General features: G+C 42.9%; 1 protein-coding gene across 1 annotated transcript in view; it reads left to right on the top strand.

Moving 5' to 3' along the window:
* Positions 1-22173, top strand: part of CARMIL1 (capping protein regulator and myosin 1 linker 1) — a 199280-nt gene extending 177107 nt beyond the window's left edge. Inside the window, exons 32-37 of the mRNA XM_082479631.1 lie at positions 1574-1680; positions 3386-3818; positions 9706-9784; positions 12647-12880; positions 15584-15718; positions 21550-22173. Of these exons, the coding sequence (XP_082335757.1) occupies positions 1574-1680; positions 3386-3818; positions 9706-9784; positions 12647-12880; positions 15584-15718; positions 21550-21686 (1125 nt within the window). The 3' untranslated portion in view covers positions 21687-22173. The remainder of the gene's footprint in view (positions 1-1573; positions 1681-3385; positions 3819-9705; positions 9785-12646; positions 12881-15583; positions 15719-21549) is intronic.
* The last annotated feature ends 2994 nt before the right edge of the window (positions 22174-25167 follow it).

Below are 25167 nucleotides of genomic sequence, written 5' to 3'. Positions count from 1 at the left end.
GGAAGTCTCTGATATCAGTATTAAATGGTTTCTCGTTTCTGTTGAAATGCGTCAGCCACTTTGGTTGACACTTTTCAGTTGAAATGTCAGTGTCAACTGGTTTTGACTGAGAAGGTAAATATTTACATTGAGACAACCAGCACTGGTGTGACTGACCCAGATGTCAGTATGTGCATTGCTGCCTAGTGTCAGATGTTCCAGCTAAACAAGTTCTCTACAGAAAACCCCAAAGGGGGCAGAGTTGGAAGTCTGATAAGTCATTGTGCTTCTTAGAATAAAACTGATTTTTATAGAAAATAGGCAGTTTGACTGGCAACAAAGCAGTCATTACCAGGTGGGCTCTTTTCAGATCAGAATTACATTGCTACAGCAAGTATCAATAAAATCTTAACTATTGTATTTCCTAACAGAGTATATACTAGGCTTCTAACAAGGTTCAGCCACTGGAAAGTAAAAAGTTCCGTGGATGTGTCAAAGCATTAGTTCACATGCAATCCGTTGTCCTGGCATAATGAGGCTGGGTTTGATCTTAACAGCAGCTTTTAAGAGTATTTTTCTTTTTAGAGGCATAAAACAGACTGCGTATTCCAGCCGAAAAGGGAAGCTGGGATTACTCTGAGTTATCATGGCAACCAGGAGATTCCTTGATTTAAATGGTTTCAAATTATGAACACTGCTGTTTTGTGGCAGAGTATTAATATTACCAAGAATACAACTGGGTTGGGTTTTGCAGAGTCCTCTGTAGTCACCTAAAAGGTTTCCATACGGAATTTAAATTGAAGGAAGTCTTCTCTACTGGTAATAGAGCTTTTCCACATCAAAGCTACGTACAGGAGCTAGACCAGTTGCGAAATCCTCCCAGGAGATGGCAGTTTTCATATTCAGGAGGCTGTAGAGTCACCAGCTAATCTTCACATGGCCTTTGTGGTTGGCAGATATTTCTCAGTCAGCCTGGTTTAGATGCCTCCAGTCACCCACATTCAGAACATAGGCATTGAAACAAAAGAAAAGGAGCAGGTTTTTCATTTTCAGACACTCGGCGAAAATCTGTGTTCGCTTCCTAAAGTGAAACACCTGATTCTGTATTTAGAGTCTCTGCTTTTGGAACTGCTGGATCGAATGAATTATAAAAGGCTCTGTTAGCCTACTGGAGCTGTGTTTCTAAGTCCAAAATCCAGAACATTTTTTTTTTTTCTCTGGATAGGGAAACAAGTAGCTGTTAAAAATACTTTCTCTTCAGGTCACCACCAGTTCAGGATTTAATTTTTCCTTAACTGCTATTCTTCTTTTCTAACTGAACTAGTGCCCTGTTCTCACAAGCCCGAGGCATTTGATTCCTGGTCTCCTGCATTGCAGTATCCAATTTGTCACTGGTGTTTTGGGTTACTTTGCATTTGACTTAATACATCAACTGGCCTGACTAAAGGGGGAATTCCAGTGGTGATTCCATTGTCTGCACCGAGGTTTAGTTGACACACGCAAATTTTTATAATGTCTTGACTCTTTAATTATTATCATTGAAACAAGTATGCTTAGATTATAATATACTGGAGAGGTTTCTTTCTTCTGTCAGGTGTCTGCCGGAGTGCCTCCAGAAGGGGATCAGAATGGGCTCATGGGGAGAGTGGATGAAGGCGTGGATGAATTTTTCACTAAGAAAGTGACAAAAATGGATGCAAAGTAAGTTCAAATTTAATTTTTAAAAAAATGAAATAAAAATAATAAATCCATCCTGATAGCTGGGCATTTCTAAGTTGTATTTGACTTCTGTTTCCAACATCCAGGGTTGCTGTTGTCAAAGCCAGAAAATACCTTAGTAGTCAAGACATTGTGAAGTCAATTACTCTCCCTTAAAAATGACTACTTTGCAATAAATTGCTTTAATATACCATGTGGAAGGGATTATTGACTAGTGTGTATTTTTTAATTCAGTTGATTTCATTTTACCCTTCAGTGGAGCTCATTAGAGCTGGAGCAAAGCTGTGTATTGGTTGAGGCTCTCTTCTCCAGTGCTGGCAGTACGCACAGGTGTCTCTGTCTAGTAAGGACTGCCATTGGGCACAATGTTTTGGTAGATGAGAGTAGATTTATGTTATTTTAGAAATATGTTAAAGCTGTCTTTGACCAATTTGTAGTATTCCAGATTTAGGCAATACATTAATCTGAAAGATAGGTGGTCTTCAGCTTTGTATAAGGGTTATACAGCTTGTACAGTTGCTTTGTAGCTGGTTGTATATTTACAGAACCATGGATCTAGATGTTCTTGCATTCATGCATGTTTGTACGCATACACACACAGAGACACAAATACTTGCCTAAATAAATGGGAAAGCTAGGGCAATTTCCAGACCATTTGGAATGACCCCGTCTGTGCTGCATGTGACACCCATTAAGGAAAATTGTAGGTGTTAACTGGTAGATAGCTGTGGCAGGAAAAGCAAATGTTTTAGTCACTGTGAGTTATAAATATCTATAGTGACACGTGAAGCCATGTGTGATACACTGTGTGTAGCGGTAAAATCGTGGTAGCTTTGAAAAATGGATTAGCCAGGTTAAGTTCAGGGTGCTCACAGACTGCTGCATCCTCCCATGCTTCCCTTGGGCGCTTGCCAGCCGCTCATTTCGGATATCCCCATGAACTCACACTATCCCTGTGTGCCCATCCCTGGCCATGCCCATGGCTAGGGGTCTTTGCTCCATTTGTTGCACTGGTGGCTCTTGCTCCAGTTGGGGTGCTTATATGCAGATGTGTTAGGCACCCAACTTTCCCCTCGAATGTGAATACTCTGCTTGTAAGATGACTGTAGGAAATCTTACTGGGAGGTGGGTTGTTTGGGGGTTGATTTTTTTATTTTGAGGATGAGCATCTGCACTATAAAGGTGACCTCTCTGTGTTCCTTACTGAGAGAAGGTGGCTGTGCCAACTAGTTCCTCTTTCAAGCAGCGCCCTTAACAGACAAGATCCCCCAAAGCTGTGTAAATCATGTGCCTGGATCACTTGTTATCCTTTTACTAATGGGCAGATAAAAAGCAGAGGTAGCTCACTCTGGAAACAGAGTGAAATTGTATGTGCATAGACAGCTTGGGCAGAACTCCACTGAAGCAACACCTCACTGGTGTTGGAAACAGCTGGGTGCCCAGTGCAGATTAAGTGGCTGCCTGTTTTCGTTATAGCATGCACAAGGCCAGCATAGGAATCCTCAAGACAGTATGATCAATGTTAATTGTCCAGTTTTTAATTTAGAGACACCAGCTAATGACTGAGCCCAGGGCAACGTATGGATCATACAAAAGATTGGCTTTGCCCAGGAGAAGTAATTTGGTACTATTTAAAAGAGAGCGAGGAGGGGAGTGAAGAGTTTAAAATGTCTGTGTTTTTTATTAGGAGACCATCAACTAAAAGTTCAGACAGCAGTGAGCCCAGTGAAACAGGTGATGAGAAGAAGAAAAGGGACTCAAGGAAGAGTGGCTTCCTTAACTTAATCAAATCAAGAGGCTCCAAATCTGAACGTCCCCAGACTGTGTTGGTGGCAGAGGAGCCCTCCTCGCCCAAGGTTGCTGCAAAAAGTCCAGCTGTAGACACAAGCAAGAAGGAGGTAAAGCCTGCAGAGCAGAACGGTGGTACAGAGCGATCCGAGGAATTAAAGACACCAGACTCGCTGGAGGAGGCGCAGCCAGACGATGCTGCAAAAGCTGAGAGGGGTGACAGCAAAGGAAGCCCACAAGGAGGCCGGAGGTATGGCGTGCAGGTGATGGGCAGTGGACTTCTCGCAGAAATGAAAGCCAAGCAGGAGAAGAGAGCAGCCTCTGCTCAAAAGGTGAAGGCAATTTGATTTCTTTTGAGTTGTTGAAAAAATAAGCAAGAGCGAGGTGTCTTCAGGGGAGGTGGGTTGGGTCTACAAGTGTTGGTGGCTGAGGCTTGAGACATCGGTCCTGCTTTCCACCAGGGATTATGGTGTTCCTGCAAGAGGATTGCTCTCTGCTGTGGTGGTTGAACCTGAATACCCTGGCCAAGGAGTAGGCTGCACATGTAGAGCAGGAGATGCACACTTAAGCCTGCACTTTCTCTCCTCTTGTGAAGGAGGTGACACCAGCTCTTGCACTTGATGTCAGGCCATCACAAGCACAGAAGAGGATACATAATTGTTTACATGCATTATGGAGTAATTTTGGGGCAATTAGTAAGCATAGTTTGGATGCCTCCACTCTATGTGATGCGTGGTTTGTTCACGTGTAATGGAAATGTGCTGTACAAGAGATAAAGCTGGGAGAGACTATTAGTACCTCAGGTGTTTGGCAGAGTTAACTATAGTGGTAGCTATCTGTACTCTTCTCCTTTGGAAGGTGATGTAGAAAGGTGGAGAGATGTACTATATTTTAAATTATGTATTCCATACAGAGAAGTAAATCTGGCTTCCAGACACTGTTTACAGCTATTCAGCTTATAGTTTTCTTTTTGCACTTTTTTATTTTGGTGTCCTTTTGTACTACACCTAATTGTTTTTATGCCTTTGATTTCTGTATTTCAAATACTAACACTCAAAGAAATAAGCGTACATTTTTAAAAAAATAATCTATTCCCAGTTATGTGTCCAGATTCCCTTTGCTCTATCTAATTTTCTCCTCTGTGAAGTACTCATGCTGAGCCGGAACCCTGCTTCACTTCACAAACACATGGAGTGGAATATCCGTGTGTTACTCCAAAGCATTTTGTGCCAAATTGTTTTGCTTGATGCCCATTTTCCATTGAACTTCCTCCTTATCAGCCCCTGCTTCCTTCCAGCTGAAGTTGACATGTTCTAAAATTACCAAAGGATCAGCCTTTTTTCACTCCTCCTCTCTTCCTCTTCATCGTGCAGTGCACTCAGATGCTCTCCGTTCACCACCATTTACGCCCTGTGATTTGGAAGGTGTTACCTTATGACAAAGCTCATTGCAGGCTTTGCTGTGTTTTCCTTCCTTTAACACATTGCAGAATTATCTTACTGTGACTGACCAAGGCACCCAAAGTTCGTTTTTACCTTTCTTCATACTCTTACAGTGCTTGCTATGATCGTTGAATCATCATAGAATAGTTTGGGTTTGAAAGGACCTTTAAATGTCATCTAGTCCACCCCCACTGCAATGAGCAGGGACATCTTCAGCTAAAGATTAGGTTGCTCAAATCCCCATCCAACCTGACCTTGTATGTTTTCAGGGATGGGGCATCCACCACCTCTCTGGGTGACCTGGTCCAGTGTTTTACCACCCTCATTGTAAAAAATGTCTTACTTATATCTGGTTTATCTGTCCCCATCTTTCTTATAAGCCCCCTTTAAGTACTGAAAGGTCACAATAAGGTCTCCCCAGTGCCACCTCTCCTCCAGGCTGATCAACCCCAACTCTCTCAGCCTTTCCTCATAGGAGAGGTGTTCCAGCCCTCTGATCGTTTTTGTGGCCCTCTTCTGGATCTGTTTGAGCGGCTCCGTGTCTTTCTGCTACTGAGGACCCCAGAGCTGGACGCAGTACTCCAGGTGGGATCTCATGAGAGTGGAGTAGAGGAGCAGAATCACATCCCTCAACCTGCTGGCCGCGCTTCTTTTGATGCAACCCAGGATACGGTTGGCCTTCTGGGCTGCCCCATTCCTGCAGACACTGAGGTCCTGTAATAAGCAGATTCAGATATAATACGGTACTCTATGGCTCATTAAAGGCACCTTCAGCACAAAAATTATTTTTCTAAAGAAATGAGCAATTCCCACCTTTCTCATTGGTGCTGAGTAGTGCCCATGAATAGCCTCACTGACTTCTAATACACCAAGTGAAATGCTATATGATTTTAAATGAGTGCTATGCTCTGCCCATAACTTATAAAATACCGAGTTACTGCAGATTATATACATTTTTACAACTGCATAAACTGTGTGTACTTGGTGCTCTTCAGGTTCTTAACGCTTGTCATCTAAAGTTAGTCAGATCTGGAATGATGTCTCTGAGGCAGAATATTAGCATGAGTAATTTTTTTGTTAGTGGGGAGAGTAAAAGTCTGCTTCCATTGATTAGCGTTCATAGCATTGATTGAAAACTTGAATTTAGGCTATTGGAAAGAAAGGTTGTTGCCTTTTCCCAGTATTTTTTCCACCCTTTGCTTTGTTTCTGGTTGGAAAGTTTATCCCTCTTCTTTGTGGTTTATCATTACTTTCCTGTTCTCTTTAAGTTGTTGTTGTATTAATATAAAAAGGAGAGGCTGTTAAGAAATTATTTGTTTGGGAATTTAAAAAGTTATTTTATTGATCTCATTTTTTCATTTGATTTTGTAAAAAAAAATATATTTATGGAATGCAACAGTAGGTTTGCTTAGTGTTTTTTGAGTGACAAGAAAACTGAATTAAAATAGGAATCTGTATGCAGTGGGGCACATCCATTCTTGATGTTTCCCAGACCACACAAAATCAAACTACTGTTCAAAAGAATTTTTCACCTACTTTATCCTAGATTGTAATATCGAACAATTTAGTTTTGTACTAATATAATTCATTATATTCATGAAGGTGAAAATTATATGGTATCCTTATGGTTGAGCTATGGCAGAAAGTGTCCCACTGCTTGTTACATTGTTTAGGATGGGTATGACATCAACTTCCCCAACATCTTCAAATTTATCAGAATTCCAGTATGATACAAAATTGTGGGTTTTTTTAAGGTACAGATGGCTGCTTATATTCTGAGCTATTTTACGTGAAAACAAAGCCAGAAGGAATTTACTATTTCATTCATACCCTACCGCAGTCTTGTTACAGATACAAGTGATGAGCAGGTGCACAGTAGATGGAAAGATGGTAGATGCTTTTTTGTTTTCTTTTGCTTAGAATACAGCTTGTGAATTGGCATTAATGGTAGAAACGAATATTTGCAGATTAGCGTTGCCTCTAGGCGTACATAAAAAGATCTTTTAGCTCCATCTAGTGTTTACAGACTGAATTTTTAAATAACTCTAGCAAGACCTATGAGCAGACCAAAATCACCTGTAATGTGTTTATTCACTTTCAGTGGCACTCAACTCTGTAGTATTTCCCAGCCTTGCATGAATTCCTATTAAAAGCAGAGCCTGGTCGTTATTTATCTACGTGATAAATTCACCTGCATTTATGTGACATGGGTGACAGCTGCTCAGAGTAAATTTTTGCAGCAACTGTTTCATGTTGTCTCAGGATACTAAGCGGTTTGTAATGTGTGTACAGTAGGTAGCCAAACAAGCTAATGTCCTAATTGCATTTTTAAGTATTACACTAACAGATGCCAGCACTGGCTTTTGTACTTGCCTCTGTAGATGGTCATATTTCCCCAGTAGACCCATAACTAGGGAGGGACGAAGGAGTTATGATGAAATTAGTTTTCATATTGTTGCACAGCTCTCTTAAAAGTCCTTTACTGTAGCTAAATATTATGCATACATCTTCAATATTTACACAGGAAAATGAGTCAGTGAAAGTTCGTGAGAATTCACATTCCATGAAGAAATTGTTGGTAAATTTAGTTCTCTAAGTTTGTTTTTTTTTTTCCAAGGTATGGAAGAAAAATCCAGTAAGTGGCGACTGGTATTCCCTTCGAATATATTAGTCAAGACAGTCTTACAAAGAAACATAAAGCTTTAGGAGGTGGGGAGGTGATAATTTAGCCAAAATATCAATGACAGTCAAGAAACAGGAATAAAAACTGAGTTTTCACCCAGTGGTGCAAAGCATAAAGTTCCCGCTAGCTTTAGAGGGGACTTTGTTTTGTCCATATGGGCACCGTAGCTTACCATTCTGGCCCTACAAGTCATGGCATTTCTAGAGTGCTTCTGACCAGAGGACTTCATTGTTTGGCTTACATGTTTTTTTAACATACAGATGATTTTAGACTTAAAACCTGTAGAAATATAATCCTTTAGAGTGGATAGTTATATCTGTACCAGGGTAGTTTTACAGTGCAGGAAGTTTAATGATGATTTTAATAGCATCCTCCTTAATGCAGTGTGCCATCTTAAGTGCACACCTGTACTTAGTGGAGAGGTTGGGAGGTAGCATTACCCTGCCAGGTCTCGCACAGGAATGGCTGGCACTCAGCATCTCCATACTTTTCTTTGTTATATTAAAGAGAGGCTTTGTTTTAGGAGCTGTGATATTACATGAAGAAAATGGAGGTATCAGTAATTCTGTAAAGGCCAACCACACTGTATTCTGCATCGCTCCCTAAAATCTGCTTCTCCTGAAATGTCTGTCTTGAATTATCGCTACAGGGGAAAGACACGTGGCCAGCATGGATACTTAGTGATCATTCCTTTATGTTTATATTTAAAATACTAATTTCACTCTAAATCTGTCAAATTTTCTATAATTAGTATGTGCTTCTGCTACTTGTAACCATTCTCGTCCTTCCTACACTTACTGTTGTCCAGTTTTTATCTACATGCTATACCTAGGAGTCTTTTAGATTGTAAGCTCCAAAGGGCAGTGATCATGTTTGACATACACTGTGTGGCACATGGTAGAGGTTTCTAAATGCTGTGGGACAGTCAGATCCCAGTACGAGTCATGCAGATTTGGTGTTGCAGCAGTAGTAGCGGTGTCCTGAACATGTGAACAGGACTTATGTGTGGATATATAACTAAATGCAATGGTCATTAGCACAAATCACGTGTTTTAAGTCATTTACCTCACTAACTGTCTTGAAATAGTGAATCAAAGTCAAGATTGAAGCTACCTGCAAAAGTCCATCCCCACGTTTTCATTTTCAAAAAAATCTCACTTTTTTGCCTACTCTTACCTTTATAAGGTTTTCTGTCATAGTATATCCTGTCCTTATTTCGATGCACTTTTTGTATCCTCCCTGTTATCCATCTGCTTAAGCATTGGTAGCAGGTAAGACAGTAAAAGGAGGCCGATTCTTTTACAAGCACATCAGCTGCGTATCTAAACTTCTCCTGGTGAACACTTAGGTTTCAAGCTCATGTGGGCTGGACCTGTGATATGACGAAAGCCTTCACACCATTTCTTTTGAGGCCAGGATGTTAGGAAAGCTATGCTTGAGAATACAAGACTTAGACTTATCAGCAAGGTAAACAAGACTTATGAGCACCTGAACAAGAAGCCCCCTTTCTTTAGAGGTGCTGAGCGTCCAGCAGCCCTTGTGATGGGTAGCTATAAACACCTTTCAAGAAGTAAGGTCTATTTATTTTAGAAGGAATCCTGTAAATATGTGGGCACTGCTGCTTCTGTAGTTGTTATTTTATCTAAAATAAAAAGTTGTTTGTGTGTGTGGAAGAGCATAGGATCCATTCAGCAGTCCTATATTCAAAATCTAGATCTTTAAAACAAAAAGCCTTTTTCTGAACCTAAACAAGGAATTTTTAAATGTGGAGTTATCTTTGAAGAAAAGACTGTTTCTATCTATCACCTTTAGTTGCAACTCTTGTCCATTAGGAGACCTGTTGCTTAGAAGGCAGGCTGTCATTGCAGCCATGCTAGACGTGTGGCAGTATTATTATCAAATCAGCATATTTTTATTCCTACCTAGAACTCCAAGACCTCAAAGAGAAACAAGGAGAGAGATTCCACCATTTATTACTATCACTGCTTTCTCTGCCTTATGGCTTCCAAATTAGAGGTTTTTTTCTAACAGAGTAACTGAGTTGTATTAATTACAGATATATTATTAATATGAGAGCTTTTCTCACTCTTTCAGAAACTTGGGAATGACACAACTCCCAGAGAGTCTTCTGACACAGCAATGAGCTCAGAACGACCGGATGGAAGTGGTACAGGTACCTTTTGGTTTTCCCGGTATAAACTCTTTCGAGAAAATGCAAAATGCCTAACCCTCAAAATTTCACTTCCCTCTTCAGATTGTGTACCTACAATTGCTAAAGCAAAATATTAGCTTAGGCAAAGTGAAGAAGATTAGAAACAAGTTCACCTTTTGTAATGTTTGACAGCACTTCCCATGAAGTCAGCTCTAGGGCTGACCATTTGACGGCTCAGCTTTTTCTCTTGTGCTTCACTCTTGTGCTTCATGTTGCACAGGAGGGAAACTACTTGGTGCACGTGCCTGGGGCACCTTCGAAAGGAGGCTGACTTGCAATGGGATCAGCAAAGCTGAAGTTGAACCCAGGAGCCAGCAAAAATGTCGGCGCATGAAGAAGTGAAACTCCTGAATGCACCTGACACACCTCAATATGACCAGTTTGCAAGGTTTATAGTAGTCAGTGCGGGTACCAGCTTGAGTAGTCCTGGCTTTCAGCTATTAAAATAGACATCTCACAGGCGATGGCAGCTGGCTCTTCCCAGGGTTTAGCCAGCTCGACCGAAGCCATGGCTGTCTGCGAAGCTGTGGAGGCCCTGGGGCACTGCACCCATGCACAAAATGACTCCCCGTCGTGTACAAAGTGGAGTCCAGCCTTGTAGGGCTTACAGCACTGATCGCCTCTGCAGCTTGCCCTGCTATTATGCACTAGTCAAGGGGCCCATGGCAAGCTGTAGTCATGGGGCCTGACGCGGCAGTGCCTGCAATGCAGCCATCCGAGTACAAGAGGAAAGTCTGGTCTCTCTGCATGCATGCACACGTTTGGGACTGGCCTGTGAAGTGTTCAAAAGGGATTCAGTTCTGGTGATTTGTACGCACAACGTTCAGTGGACCAAAGTAGTGGGCAGAGCGGGGAAATCCAGGTCTGATTTCTCAACAGTCCCTCAAGCACGGCATGTAGTGTTGCCGCCATATACGAAGCAAGGCTGAAAAAACAGACTGAAATCTAAATCCAAGTGTGGTCAACTTGGTTGAGCACTTCAGAAATCCATTTTGAGTTTTTGTACCTTTCTAAAGCTAGTTTTAAAAGGCAGCATATTCAGAGCTCTATAAATCAGCGCTTTTAAAGCCTGCTTATCTTTTGAGGAGGCCCTTGTGTACTATATGTGTCTCCTGATGTCATCAAACTAAAATCAGAGGAGCAAGAATAGTCTGTGCTCGGGGCATTAGAGTAGCTGGAGGTGTCTGACACTAATTTTTCTCTGGTACTTGTCTCTGTATATGACACATTTTATCTCCACCTCACTGCATTGGGCATACCCCTTCCTTTTGGCCTCCAGCTGTCAGTTCTTTCTTCACCGCTCTTGCTTGAGAGCCCCCTGAAGCTATTCTTAGATGTTGTGACTACAGTTTGTCTTTGCTTTAGGTTAATTTATTTTAACCTATTGGGTTCTAATAATATTAGCAGGCCTGAGGTTAGGAAGGCAAGAAAGAGAGTTAATAGAAAGTTGCTGGATGTTGCTACAGGAAAACTACAGATAGTGATGCTGCAGGAGAAGAAGGGGTTTTGTTATTCCTTGCTTCATGTCAGGATATTACCTGCTTTTTTGCATGCACACACACACACACAGGTGGGGAAGGTGTCCTGCTGTTTCACTTGCTGCATGAAGGTCTATTGCATGCATGCAGACACGAACTCTCCCTGTCATGTGCTCACACAAATATATATGCACCGCACAACTCTCTGGTTTGCCGGAGTTTAACTCCAGCTGGGCTGGAAAACGGCTACATAAGCTGGAAAAACATATCGGAGTTTGACTTACAACAAATTATATCAATGCTCCCCTCCCTCCCACTGCCATTAAAACGTCTGTGCTCAGCACTTTTGTAACAAGTAGGGTTTCGGAATGGGAATAGCAGGTAGATAGGTCAGGCCATCATCTGTGAGCACGTACTTGGCTTTGCCAGGTACGAAGGCCACCAATCTGCATTTCAGTTATTCTCAGAAGAGAACTATAGACTAAAGATGTGACAATTGTTGAAAGTTCCAAGCTAACATAAAAGTTCCAAGTTTTTCATTATACCTGCTGCACAAAATCCTTCAACCTTCATAAAGCTGCAGAGTAGAAAAATAGGGCAGGCGTTTTGCTTGTTTGCAACCTAGAGTCCAGCAGGCTTTCTACCAACTTGCACAGCTAGATAGGACTGATTTATTGCTTGGAAGTCAGTGTAGCTTTGTCTGTAAATACCTTGGGTTTTGTTTAGGATAAATAATATGTTGATAAACTTGCTAATGTGTGGAAACCATAATCCATATACGGTTTCATTAGATAAATCAAAATATTATATAAAGAACACTTTGATCTCGGCTAAGTTTCAGAATCTCCTCTAGAGCTTGCTAAAAGCAACAAATAAAAAGATGTAGCCTGCTGATCGCATGTTTGGGATTTATTTTCTGGGCCAGGATTTCTCTGTTGATCTTGGATACCCAATGTTTTGTCTGTAGAGGCACAAAACAGCCAAAGGCTGCCTTTTCCACTGATCCATCACTGCTTTCTCAGCAGGTAGGCTGTACCATCTGTTCCCAGAAATATGAAGGGAGAATAAGGTCCAGCCAGCCATTGCCCCAAATATATTAAAAAGGAGGAGATGCCATCACCTCTGAGGCAATTGAATTGTGAAGCTTAGCACATGTAAAAACTGGTGGGTTTAGATGCTTTTCTTGCAGTGATTTTGAATGAAATGTTAGGGGTCCTCTTCCACACTCACACAGCAGCACAGCAGTGATATGTGAGCTAATGATGATATTTTCCACACAAGCATATCTGTGCACAGAGCTTTCTGTGTTGCAGGAGACTTTATTTTATGTGTCTGTTTATTTTAGTGCCTAAACTCCAGCAGACCCTTCCAGAGAGTCGGTTTGCCTTGAATAAAGGTGACTCCATTTCAGCAGCATCAGAAAAAAATTCAAAAGCTGAACCAAAGGCAGAAGCCGGTGCAAAGGCAAGAAGTTCTTCCAATACACCGACCAGCCCAAAACCCCCTTTGCAGTCAACAAAGCCCAGCCTGGCAGGACGACCCACAGTGCCACAGAAACCACGCTCTGCCTCTCGTACTGGTGAGGAGCTCTTCTGGGCATTTATCATGGATATCATTTGTTATCCCCAGCTGGGTACTTCTGAGTGGTGTTTGTGTGGGCTACGGAGGAGATGCCCATGGCCGCATCCTGAACAGAAGTTAAATGTAGAGGGACGGGTTCTTCAGCCACTTGCTCTTGACTTGCATCCTTCTTTTTCAAATCCCTCTGCCATAATTCAAATAAACTTATTAAAATTGTTTAATCTGTGATCCACAATAGTAAAGCCTGAGGAGAAGCTGTTTTGAGTCAGCCTGCTTTTGTGGAAGAGGAGAGCATAGAGAGCTATTTCAGCATCAAAGCCCTGTTGTAGCAGCACAGACAAAAATAACTGTTTTCTCTAAACACCTGGCTCTAAATACTGAAGTCCTTGGGGTTTTCTGGCAGGCTGCTCTTGGCCCCTCAAGCAAATGCCTGTTATTCTTAATAACTTGCACAAACCAACTGTGTCTCGCTCTCTTTTTTCTTTGTTTTGCCTTTGTTTCTTTCCTTATTGCTTTATAACCCTGCAAGACTGCCATTTGAATGACTGTTAACTTCTGCTCTGTCCTAACCTCCTGCCCAGATATTATCTCAAGGTTTCCAATAGTGGGAAATATTTCAGCAGATCTCCCATACACTTGTCTGTCTGCTGCTTAATAGTCCGGTGTCACAACCCCCTCTTCCCAAAGTACAGCCACTGCCCTTGAGGGAGATTAAACGCTAGTTACTGACTCCCCCAGTAGCTATGGCAAATGCAGCTTATTAATCGCTAATGACTGAAAAAGTGTGAGCATAGCCACCTGTAAGTGCTCACAGACCTCTAGGCTTTTCCCATACTGTTGACCTTAGAAAGATGTCATTTCTGGTGGGGATGAGGGGCAGAGGGATGTTGCAGCCTCCTCCCTGCGCTTGATGTGTAACCTGAGCATTACTTATTCTCTGCACTCCAGTGGGTAGAATTGTTCAAATACAGAATCACCTTTGTGTTTTAGATGGCTTTAAATTTGTTTTATTGACCATTTTGGAAATAGTGATAAAAGTGAGAGCTGTTGGGTATGATGTTCATGAAGATGAATACAATAGGAAAGCATGGCTTATTTGGTGATGCTTAATCTGTAAGATACGCAGTGTGTTATCTCAAAAATCTTGGGTATCAGAAAGACCCGAGCTATCTGTTTCTGCCAGCTCCTGTTTCCTGCAGAGAGAGCATACTGTGGGTTTAACACAGAGAGTAATTAATATTTACTCATAATAGGCAAGCTCCTCAGGTGGCAGTAAAAGCAGCACCATCTCTGTTGCAGTCTAACTCCTATTCTAGCACTTGTAGCGACCTGCTGGCTAAGCATGACCAGGCAACATGATGAAGCAGCCAAGCAATAATCCTAGTTATGCTTTTACTCCCACTGTTGTTTCCAGCGCTGTGGCCAGGCTAATAGTAGCAAATTTTTGCTAGGTAATCTGAGGGCAAAGGAGCACAGCTCAGATGTCCACAATTTGTCAAAGACTGAAAGTGGTTCCCCAATAAAGCACGTAACAGCTTTAGTTCAGAAATACATAGCTGTGTTTGCCAAACACTGTGCTCATCCGTATGTTGATACCGAGCTTCCCAAAGCAACTGGCCTCACAGGCCCATCAAAAGCATGGAGAAGGTCCAGGATTTGGTGTGTCTATTCAGATCGAGTTGCATTTGGAAGGTCATCACTTCCCTGTGCTGAAAGTAAAAAGATTGACTCCTTTGAGGTGGCTCCTCAACAGTGAGATAAATTCCTATTAATTTCCAGTATGCAGCTGAATTAACTCATTGTACAAACATGCAATACAGGTGATACTCCGAGTTCCTTTATCCTTCTGTCAATACTAATGTGTCTTCCTAGTTCCTCTGTTGCATACACGTGCCACTGTTTACTCCTTGGGAAGCAAACATACAAGCAGTTTAAGTCATCCATTGAAGCTCTGCTTCCCTGCTGTCCAAACAAAGGCTCTCTAGTGTCAGACTGAAAAGGTCTTCCTTTAAGGACTGGAAAGATGATAGTCAACCTGCCATACATAACACATATCCAGCCTTTTAGAGAAACGAGATATCCAGGTGGTTTAAACTATGGATTTGAATTTAAATTCCAGATTTCATCACAGTCTAGAGGACAAAGTATTTTTTCTATTTATAAACTCTTTGCAGATGCTATCATGTTATGTACTGGCAATTTATTCCTGGAAGTACAGAGTTCTGTAGGCTATTTATGAAATTTGTGTCACTGATTTGCTTTTATGCCTTATGACTGTGAAACAGGACATCTAAATTGATCAGTTCATTGTGTTTCAGAACAATAAAAATATAAATAGAACAAATATTTCTAAAAATCCATCCAAAATAATTTTCAGCTGTTCTTTACAAATTGCATACTTATGTCTTGCAGGAAATTCAGTTGGTCCCAACAGATTTCTATTTGAGCCACAATAGCAGTACACATTAAAAATGCTGGAATTGAGATCTTTGCTTTGACTGTTAAAATTCTTTCACCTGGACTGAGGGCCATTATGTGTTCTTTTGACACGATGTAAATTCCTGAATCCTCCTTCTGACACAGATTCTAGCTGTTTCTTGTTTGTGTATTGTGTTGAGCTTTGGCCCCTCATAACTGCACCATTTCTGCAAGCGACAGTGCAAATAAGACTTCTCACCCTTTTTTTCATGGTACTCCACAGAGGATGCTCCAGAGTCTCCCTCCGGCCCTAGTTCCCCAAAAGTTGCCCTGCTTCCACCTGTGCTGAAGAAAGTTCCTTCTGATAAAGAAAAGGATGGTCAGAGCAGCCCCACAGTCAGATCGTTTTCTCAAGAAGGTAGGAGTGTTGGTATAACTGCTCTACCAGCATGCTTGTCTTCTGCTAGAATTCAATGTGTCATTTTCCCCTGATTTGTTTTCACTTGGAAGGGAAGAGGGTTATTCATTTGGAGGAAAAAAGGAGCAAGGAAAGTGTATCTGGTCACCTATTTCCCATCTCCTCCACCCATGGGTTGATGCTCTATATTTTCTTCCACTGAATAAACCAAGTGAAAGCTTAATCCCTTGGTGTTAATAATGTAGCTGAACAATTAAGGGACTTCTTGTGTTTATTATGATCTACTTTGGTCTGAGTCAAGATGCTGATTGGTATTGGTCACACACAATAATGTGAAATGCAGCTCTGTGGTTCAGCATGTTTCCAGGGGAGCGGCCATGATTTTGCTCCGTGCAGCCAGCCTGGTGCCGTCTGTACTCCTCCTTTCTGTGGGGTCGCTGCATGTGACCGAGTTCACCACCTCCTCGGGCAGTGAGTCTCTGTATGCCAGGGCAGGGCTTGGTATATACGCACAACAGTAGGCTGCTGCCTTCTCTTTGCTGCTTTTCATGTGTGCGCTGGATCTCTAATTTTGCTGATGCGTTTGCTTGTCCAGAGCTGGCTCTCAGAAGAGCTAAGGCTTCCTCTGATAGCATGGGATATGTGGAGAAGTAGTCACAGAAATATTGCTCGATGTGGTGTTAGCAGGCACAAATAACAAGGTTGGACATCTCAGGGTGAGACCTCTTCCTTGCTGGGACTCTCTGCAAGAAAGACGGTGAGCCCCATTTTCATCCCAAGGTGACTGCCATCACTTCAGCTGTGAGACAAAGGGGTGCCCTTTCACACTCTGCCAGCAGTTTTTTCAGTGTAGGATAGGAGCAGACAAGTCAAGGCAGATATGTAACATGGGGTTGTGAAGACTGAGCAGTCGTGCTGCCCACCACTACCCTCTAGATGAGAGGAGGGACAAAGCCATCCCCAAAGCAGGATGGTCCAGAGATGTATTTTGAGAAGCTTCTCCCTTTCTCTCCTAGAACTACCACTTCCTTTATGAAACTACATACCTGACAATCTGGGTTTTGCTCTGCTTGCAAAATTGTTGCTGTGGTAGCTACCGTTTGGTGACCGCACGTCAGCATTTGTCTACAGATTGTGGCCTCGCTTCAGCCACCTGTATGATGTGTTTGGCTGCTCTCGTGCCATAAAGGTAGCTCAGCAGAACCACCATAATCTCACTGAGTTATGTAGAGCTAGCAAGACACAGCACACCCAAGGACTTCCCCTGTGCCTGGAAAGGACCGAGGGTTCAGATTGTCCACATTGCCAAAAGCTGCCCAAGTCTGTGGCTCAGGGTCCCGAAAAGACATCAGAGTGTCTGAAGTGCTTCCGGGTGGCTGTGGCACTGCGAAGGCTGTTTATTCTTCTGCTTTTAGTCCCATCAGAGCCTCTGCTGAGACAGGTGAACTGGGCTACAGCTCAGGAATCAGACTCACTACACTGGTGCCATCATGCTGAGACTGGTGGCAGTCAAAGGCTCTTGCCACAAGACAGCTCTCAGCTGCTGTCTGATAACTGCATATGCCATAGTCCTTGTTTTCTTACCAGCTTTTCACCAGACTGCAAGAGAGAACTTGTTACTGCATAACTAGAGAAACACGATGTAATGGGGCCTGTTGCAAGTACATTTTAATGTGAAGTTAACCTCGCCGTTTCTCTGCTATATGCCTTCTCCATCCCCCTGTCAGGAGAGGGGACGTATTGGAGAAGCAGGGAATAGCAGATCGTAACTACAGTCCTTCTGTGTTACAGCAATCTCTTAACACAGCAGAGATTTGAGAAGGTTTTGCAGTTTATGGTTGTCACATGAGAATAGGGACAATGGCTTTATTTTTAAAATGTGTTTGCTATTTGCAAATCCCTACGCAAAAGCAGTCAGACCCTGTGCTTTCCTCACTCCTTGCTACCTTAGACAGACCTCCACAGACGACTTGGCTAAACATAGGGTTTTCTAGTTGCCACTACATTGTGCTGTACAAATTTTATCAATAATAATTTAGAATGGCTAAAATTGGGTTTCTAGGTCCTTATGGAGCTGCTACGCTTTGCATAAAATTGTTTGGTAAAGAGTAAATTCTGTTTCTTTTATTTTTTTATTCTTTTTCAGGTTTACCTTTTTCTTTGTTACCGCTCTACTTCCTTACTCAGTCATTCCTCTGTCCTTGCGTTCTGCTGCCTGTCATACTAACGCGCTCAATTTATTTCTGCCACTGGTAAATCACTGCAAATCTGCCTAAATTAGTAAGAAAAATTGTATCTCCTGCGAAAGAAAGCTGCAAATTAAATGATACTTGATTACAAAGTTGCTTTATGTTAATGTTTTTAACTGTACTTTGTGGGACAAAGTACACCTCTTTACACAGCGTACCTGTAAGATCGAGCTGCAGTTACCAACATACGCAAATATCTGGACTAAATCTAAGCAAGCATCCGGCATACTGATTACTACTCTTTGAACAATTGATTAAATGGGATGGATAAGTGAAATTATTTATATTACTTTCCATACGTGTGCCTACAGAACAGCTTAGGGGTATAAATGAATCCTTTTCCTTGCTAGAGCAAACAGGAGATTGTCAAAAAAGCGATACAGCTCATGACTGTGCCAAGCCATCTGGCAGCGTGAGAACCACTTCGGGGCAGTATTCTACCAGTGCAGAAGAGGAAGCTAATGTGCTTGGGCAGAGGAAGGCACAGCCCACTTCTGGTTAGAAGTTTTCATTTTTTCATCGAGACGGTGCTTGATAACTGGCACTAGCAATTGTTAAGAAACGGTGATAGCAAAGAAGCTGCAAAAGTGGGTGGGTTTGTCATTGGATTATAGGTAAAAATCTCATGGGATGCTAATCTTTCTCTCCGCGTGGGAACTACGTGGCGTGAAAAAAAAATCCAGATAAGAAATGTACATGGATTTTTTTCCTTTGTGGCAACACCAGTGAGCAGTATCATATAGCAGCACCGGCAGCCCCTCTGCAGAAGAGGGATCCTCACAAACTGTGATTTCTCATTGCAGTGATGCTGGCACGAGCTGTGTAAGTACGCTGCCGGTGGACCCTCCGCAGCTTTGTGTGCTTACACAACTTTCCTTTTGAAGATGTGTGCACTGAAGTATTTCAAAATACATTTCAACCTGAATATTGTTAGTGCCAGTTTCAGTACATCACTTCCCAAACCATTTGAGAACTGGGTAAATCAGATTATTTTGACATAGTACTTTGATTTTCAGCTGCATAAACAAACAAACAAAAAAAAGCACCAAAAGAACCCAAACTCAGCACTGACTGGGCTGCACGCTCAAGCTGTGCTTCCTGAACAGCAGCTTTGACTTATAATGAACTCATTCAGTAAGCTATAAAAATGTTTGGTTGATCTATGTGTTTTTAAAATATAAAAAGCTCCTGTTCTCAAATCGTATGTGTTTACATGCTTCTCTTTACCTCTTAACTGGTTTGTTTTAAACAACGATTCAAAATTACTTTTTTTCTGAAGTATTCTAATGAGGTATTTGAACATCTTATGCTATTACATTTACCCACAGTTTTTCTACTTATAAGACACCATGTATCCTTTTTGTAACATCCCCAGCCCAAAATGTATAAAGTGATTTTCTTTTCATATTGTAGAATCGAACTTAACCCACCCAAACTTGGCAACTCTTCTCCCTATCATAATCAAATTGTTATATTTTAGTTTGTTCTAAGATGTCTCTCTGATATAGTAAGTTTCAAAAGCTGCGATGCTGCCACAGATCTACGTGGGTCACCTTTGTATGGTTTCATAGGGGCAAGGGTAAGCTTTTGTGGCAAAAGACTGCCGGCAATATGTGGACTTAAATGCCTGATATATATATTTCATGCATTTTTGGGGCAAACTACCTGTCGTGATTTTATCGGGCTATAACCTAAAATGCCTGCTGCAGGATGTGTGCTGGGTTTTGTTTGAAGAGTGAATGGAGGTGAAACAAAAGCCATGTCATTACTTTGGCAAGGTGGAAATGCCTAATTTTTTTTTTACAGAATTTAGGTGTTTTAATCCTCTCCAATTACGTTAAATAGCTTTAAAAACCTTTCTCAGGACCCTTTCCTCTTCTTTCCCAACTTGCAAAGCCGGGATAAGAATGCAGTGAGCGTGTGGCTGTGCTGGCTCTCATTTCCTCCCATATTTATGCTAGCACAAATTAAGGAAACGGGTATTTTGGACTCAGGAGGACTGTTTGGGTAGCAAATGTGCCATGTGTGCGGAGGTGGATCTCCGCAAGACGCACACTGGATGTGTCCGTTCTGTTCTCGTCACGGCAGAGATCCAGGACTGGACAATGTCTGTGCCAAATTGAAAACAGCCAGAGCTTTCTGTCCCCTCTTTCACGGCCTGTTGGGATGCACCAGCGCTGTCTTGGGGAATCGTGCCGTATCCCCAGGGATACAGGGAGCATCCCTGCTGCAGCATCAGCTCCCTCGGGATTCCTCTCTGTGTTTTCCACATTCCTGGCAGACCCTAACACAGCCTGGCACGATTTGAAAGGGCTGTGGAGATGTCAGCGACAGCCTGTTCCTTGTCTGCCCCTGCTGCGGCTGGAGCTGCACGCTGGTGACGGGGCCGGCTGTCCCTTGCGGCAGTGAGGCTGTAGGTGAGCGGTACGGAGGGAAGGAGAGGTGATGCTCCATGGCCACCGCGGCTGCTGATGCCTTGTTAAGAGCGGCACGCACAAATGTGGACAGGCACAAGGGTCAGCGTGAACCAAAGCCAGATGTCTCTATCTGAAATGGTGGAGCAAAGGTCTCGTAACTGTAACATTTAACTTTGTGGGGGTAAAGTAAGATGACGTGCAACGTAGTCACATTTGAGGGCCACTGTGTGTTTAAAGGTTCATTTTAATCGGAAGTATGAGATTTCTAAAGCTGTCAATCCTTGCCACAACGCCACCGCCATTGATGTGTGTAATAACTCTTGTGTTACCATAGAAATGCTAGACCATTGATTAGATTAGAAATCTTAATGAGGTTTTTCCATCTTATTTCAAAGCTTCCAGGTTAGAGGAAAACCCTGGCCTCGCCAAGATTTTATAGTGCTGGGCGAGCAAAATGGGTACTGGTTGCATTAAGATCATGGGAAGTGGGCATGTTCTCCTGCTTTCTCCACTGCCGAGCACAGCGAGGTGCAGAGCCCATGGTCTCAGCTGGAAGAGATGCAGGTTGGGCTCAGAGCCATGGGTGTCCCGCCCATCAGGAACAGGGAGGTCATTGGGACCTGGCAGTGCTGGTGGGCAGGGGGCAGCAGTTCAGGTGACTTGGATGCCAAGGTGAATGTCTGCCCTGATTAAGACTGCTGCGTCAAAAAGGAGAATATAGATGTGTCCTGCCAGGGAGACAGACCTGCCTGGGACACGCGCCGCTGGTGTGAGGGGTGCCCAGTGAGGATATCCACCTGAGCGGTGAGGAGTGCATCGGCTGAGATCCAGCCCAGCTGGAAAAAAGAATGCTCTTCTGGTTTTGAAGTGGTGCGATGAGATTCCAGGCCTGTAATGTTTATCCATGTCACAGTGAAGTACTGAGTTTCATATTTCAAGTTTGCCTGCTTGCCAGCCGACAGCAGAATAAAGTTTGCTCGAACTCTCTTCTCTCTCACCTTTTTCTGGGTTGAAGAATGAATGGACCTGTGCTACTCCTACTAGTGCAAATGAGTTCAGTGGGAGCAGGAGAAGGTCCTGTGTGCATGAATGACTTTTTAAAAAAATTATTTTTCTTCCTCTCTCTTCTCCAATCATTACTAAGACCTATTTCTGTTTTATACAGCTGCGAAAAGAAGCCCTGGGCAGCAGTCTCATGAGTTCCAGGAACTGAAGCAGAGGTCCTTAAGTAAAGATGGCCATCAGGGAAGCAAGTCCAGTGACTCTGGCGAGGAAGCAGATAAAGATTTTATTTTTGTTTAGCAATCAATACAAGTGCTTCGTAGCGCAAGAGCTTTTTATAACAATCAGGGTACAGCAATCAACAGCCCTTTCTGGCCAGCTGCTCTTTCACCACAGGTACATTTCCATGCAGAAAACCTGATCTTCCAATCATGATTTACAGTACACTTACTTGGCATTGATTCGGTCCTTAATTTCTGTTCTGTACAACGCAGACATTCCTTTCCATGCCTTTGCTAAAGCCAGCAATTCTTTCCTGTGTTCTACTTGAACTTCTCTGAAGCAGCTACAAAGAGTGCCCTGCATTAGGGCATTTAGAAAGCAAAACAACTTAACTGGACGCTGTCTTATACTAATACACTGTACAGCAGGTAACGTGTTGTACTGCTGAATGTAAATGTGTCAAATCTGCACGTGACTTACCTATAAATATATTCTTGCGGTATGCAATTGCACATTGTAATTATATTAAAAGAGCACACTAATAAAATAATTTGTATAGATTATATATATTAAATGCTTGGGTATGGTTTTTACATTCTCCCATAGGGAGCTTCTTTCTTCCTGTTCTCGTACTGTACATAAAGCTCCAACGCTTACATTTGTGTACCGTCGAAAAGCACAACAGAGAAGGATTTGGATGACGTATAATCATGGTATGCTTCCACATTCATATATTAATGTATATAGTTGATTGGAATGAGGGCAATTGAAATTTTATTAATATTGGTGTTTTCTAGAGGCCTTCCTCAGTTCTGTCTGCATATTAGCTTCCTTTCAATGTGTAATTCTACAAGAAAAATAGTTTGACATCTGTAAAAATATTTCAGCTTTTGGGGGAGGGAGTGCAAATTTCACAGCTACCCACTTACATTACAGGTTGAGGGGATTTTATTCATATGTATATTTGTAACAATAAAAAATGATTTTACAACTGAAATACTAATCTCCGTTTTTATGGTGCTATTTTTGGTCTGACGGTCTCTGCTCTTTGAATGATGGCATTGTGTCAGGTAGACAAAGTGTGCAGTTAAGACGCAACCCAGGTAATCTTTCTGCTTCTAGTTAAAATGTCTGTTCCTGCTGCAAGGGACACATACATATCGTCTTCTTAAAAGATGTCTTTGCTAATCTCCTCCCTTGGGATCTTCAGCAAAGCAGCCTTCACATGAGCCAGAAACACCTGCTATCTAAATTCCTTATTTTGGTTCCATAGGACAGAACAAAATTGCTTTGGTAACTCTCTCCCAAGAGCAGTTGACCTGACCTTGCCGTGGCTTCTTGCCTGGGTAGAAATGGTCCGATACCTGTCTGTCAAGTGACCTTCCAGTGACCACCCTGCACACATACTCTCTATTGCCCCTTCTCCTATTGCAGCATAAAGAACTGCTATGTAAAAACCAGCAGCCTTTTATACCAGAACCTTTTAGAAACACTTTGTAGAGGTTTAAATCTCAAAAGTAAGGTTACGAGGCGGTGGGAAGAGTTCCTTAAGGATGAGGGTTTGTACCTGAGTACCATGGGGTTTGCACTGTCTCAAAATTCTGCACTCATCTATAATCATTAAGAGAAAGTTCTTCATTTTCACATACGTATATTCTTGATTTATTGGGCATCAGTGAGAATAAAAGATAAATTACAGAGGAAAACTTGAGACGTTTGTATTAGAAAGGAAAAAAAATCCAGTTATAAATAGTCCAGTGCAATTTTCATTTCCATATAACATGGAAAAGACAACTGAGAAGTGCAAGTATACAAGAAGGGTTGCCTGATTTGTTGTCTCTGTGAATTAAGGACAATTAACAGCAAGGTTTGTAGTATTAATAAATAAAACAAAAAAGACTCTGACTTCCAACAGCTGAGAATTTCTCTTAATTGTGCTTGATGTCCTTCTCACCAGTCACACATGAAGTATTCTACTGGTCCCGCCATGAGAAAGCACAGCAGTAGTGTGTGCCTGTCGCCCTGGTGTCAGTAAACCAAAGATGGGGATGTCTGAAATGATGTAGAGAAAGTATGTGGTGATAAACAGAAGAAGAAAAGCTCTGATGCTGTAATTAGTTGTCTGCTGCAGTATAAAGGTTTCATTAGATGGCAATGTTTTTCCATATTAGTTATGGAAAGCTTTTCCAGTCTATTCCGGCCATCAGTGTGTTGTGGGCAGGCTGGATGGTGGAGAAACGACTTTAGGCAAGTGCTAGGGTGAACTCTTGTAGACCCGGGGTTTGTTTTTGCACATGTGTGTGCTTTTGGGTGTGGGGAGGAGTGATACTTTTCATTTCTTTACTATATTTTTGCCAGGTGAGCCCAGCGCTCAGCCCAATTGCATAGAAGTCATGTTGCATCCAGAGCACCCCTGTTGTACCTCTGCTACTTTTAAAAAAATAGTCATTTTTATTTTCAGTATCTTGAACCCATGGAGGCCTCGGATAAGTGCCAGTGTGTATCGGGGGAGTAACGACCATGGTACCCTGGTGCCAAGCCAAGCTAGTTGGGAGGTTTGGGGCGTCACGGCTCCAGGGGGCAACAGAGGTGCTGCCTTTCCATGGGCTGTGGGCACTCCGAGGCAGGCGTGCAGGTAGGGGAACCCTCAGAATCACAGAATGGTCAGGGTTGGAAGGGACCCCTGGAGATCATCTAGTCCAACCCCCTGCCCGAGCAGGGTCACTTACAGCAGATTGCACAGGACGGCATCCAGGTGTGTTTGGAATGTCTCCAGAATGGGAGACTCCACCACCTCTCTGGGCAGCCTGTCCCAATGCCCTGCCACCCTCAAAGTAAAGAAGTTCCTCATGTTTAGATGGAACTTCCTATGCTTGACTTTGTGCCCATTACCTCTTGTCCTGTCACTGGGCACCATTGAAAAAAGCCTAGTCCCATCCTCGTTTCCCTTCTTGCCCCCCTGCTGCCTGAGCAGCCCTGCAGATGCTCTGCAGTCGGTCGGTCGGTCCCCCGTGCTCCCTGCCTGTCCCAGGCCATGCGCTGCCCTGGGAGGGTGAGGGACACAACCCTGAAGCCACATTCAGCTGCTTTGGTGGGATGCCAATGGCAGAGCCCTGGAGCTCCTGCGAGGCTGAACAGAGAGATCAGCTAGTGATACCACTGAAGAAAAATGCTGTTACTTGTTCCCCCAGGGCATCCATAGCATCTTTAAATACCACTGATGCTCTGAGTTCCTCCCAGTCCCATACTGGGTGCTGCCTGAGCATCCCTGGGCCGTGCTGGCAGTGGGAGCAGAGGTTGGCACAGGAGGAGAGGTGGCATGCTCCTGGGCACGCCGCCAGCCTGCCTCTCGCAGCTGAGGGCATCTCTGCAACAGTGTGCTGTGCAGTCTGTCCACTGGGAAAGGGCTGACAGGCTCCAGCTGGAATTATGTCCAACACAATAGTTTGGTCCCTGGACCATGGCTGGTCTCAAGCAAGACAGTGGCTGCTTGTTGCGTACGCTAATTTTGGAGGGGGGGGGGGTGGCAAGATCTGAGGTGACAGGAAGGGCCTCTGAG

This window comes from Vanellus vanellus (genome assembly GCF_965231255.1).
Source record: "Vanellus vanellus genome assembly, chromosome: 2".
Lineage (NCBI taxonomy): Eukaryota > Metazoa > Chordata > Aves > Charadriiformes > Charadriidae > Vanellus > Vanellus vanellus.
This window is presented reverse-complemented; position numbering and strand designations above follow the sequence as displayed.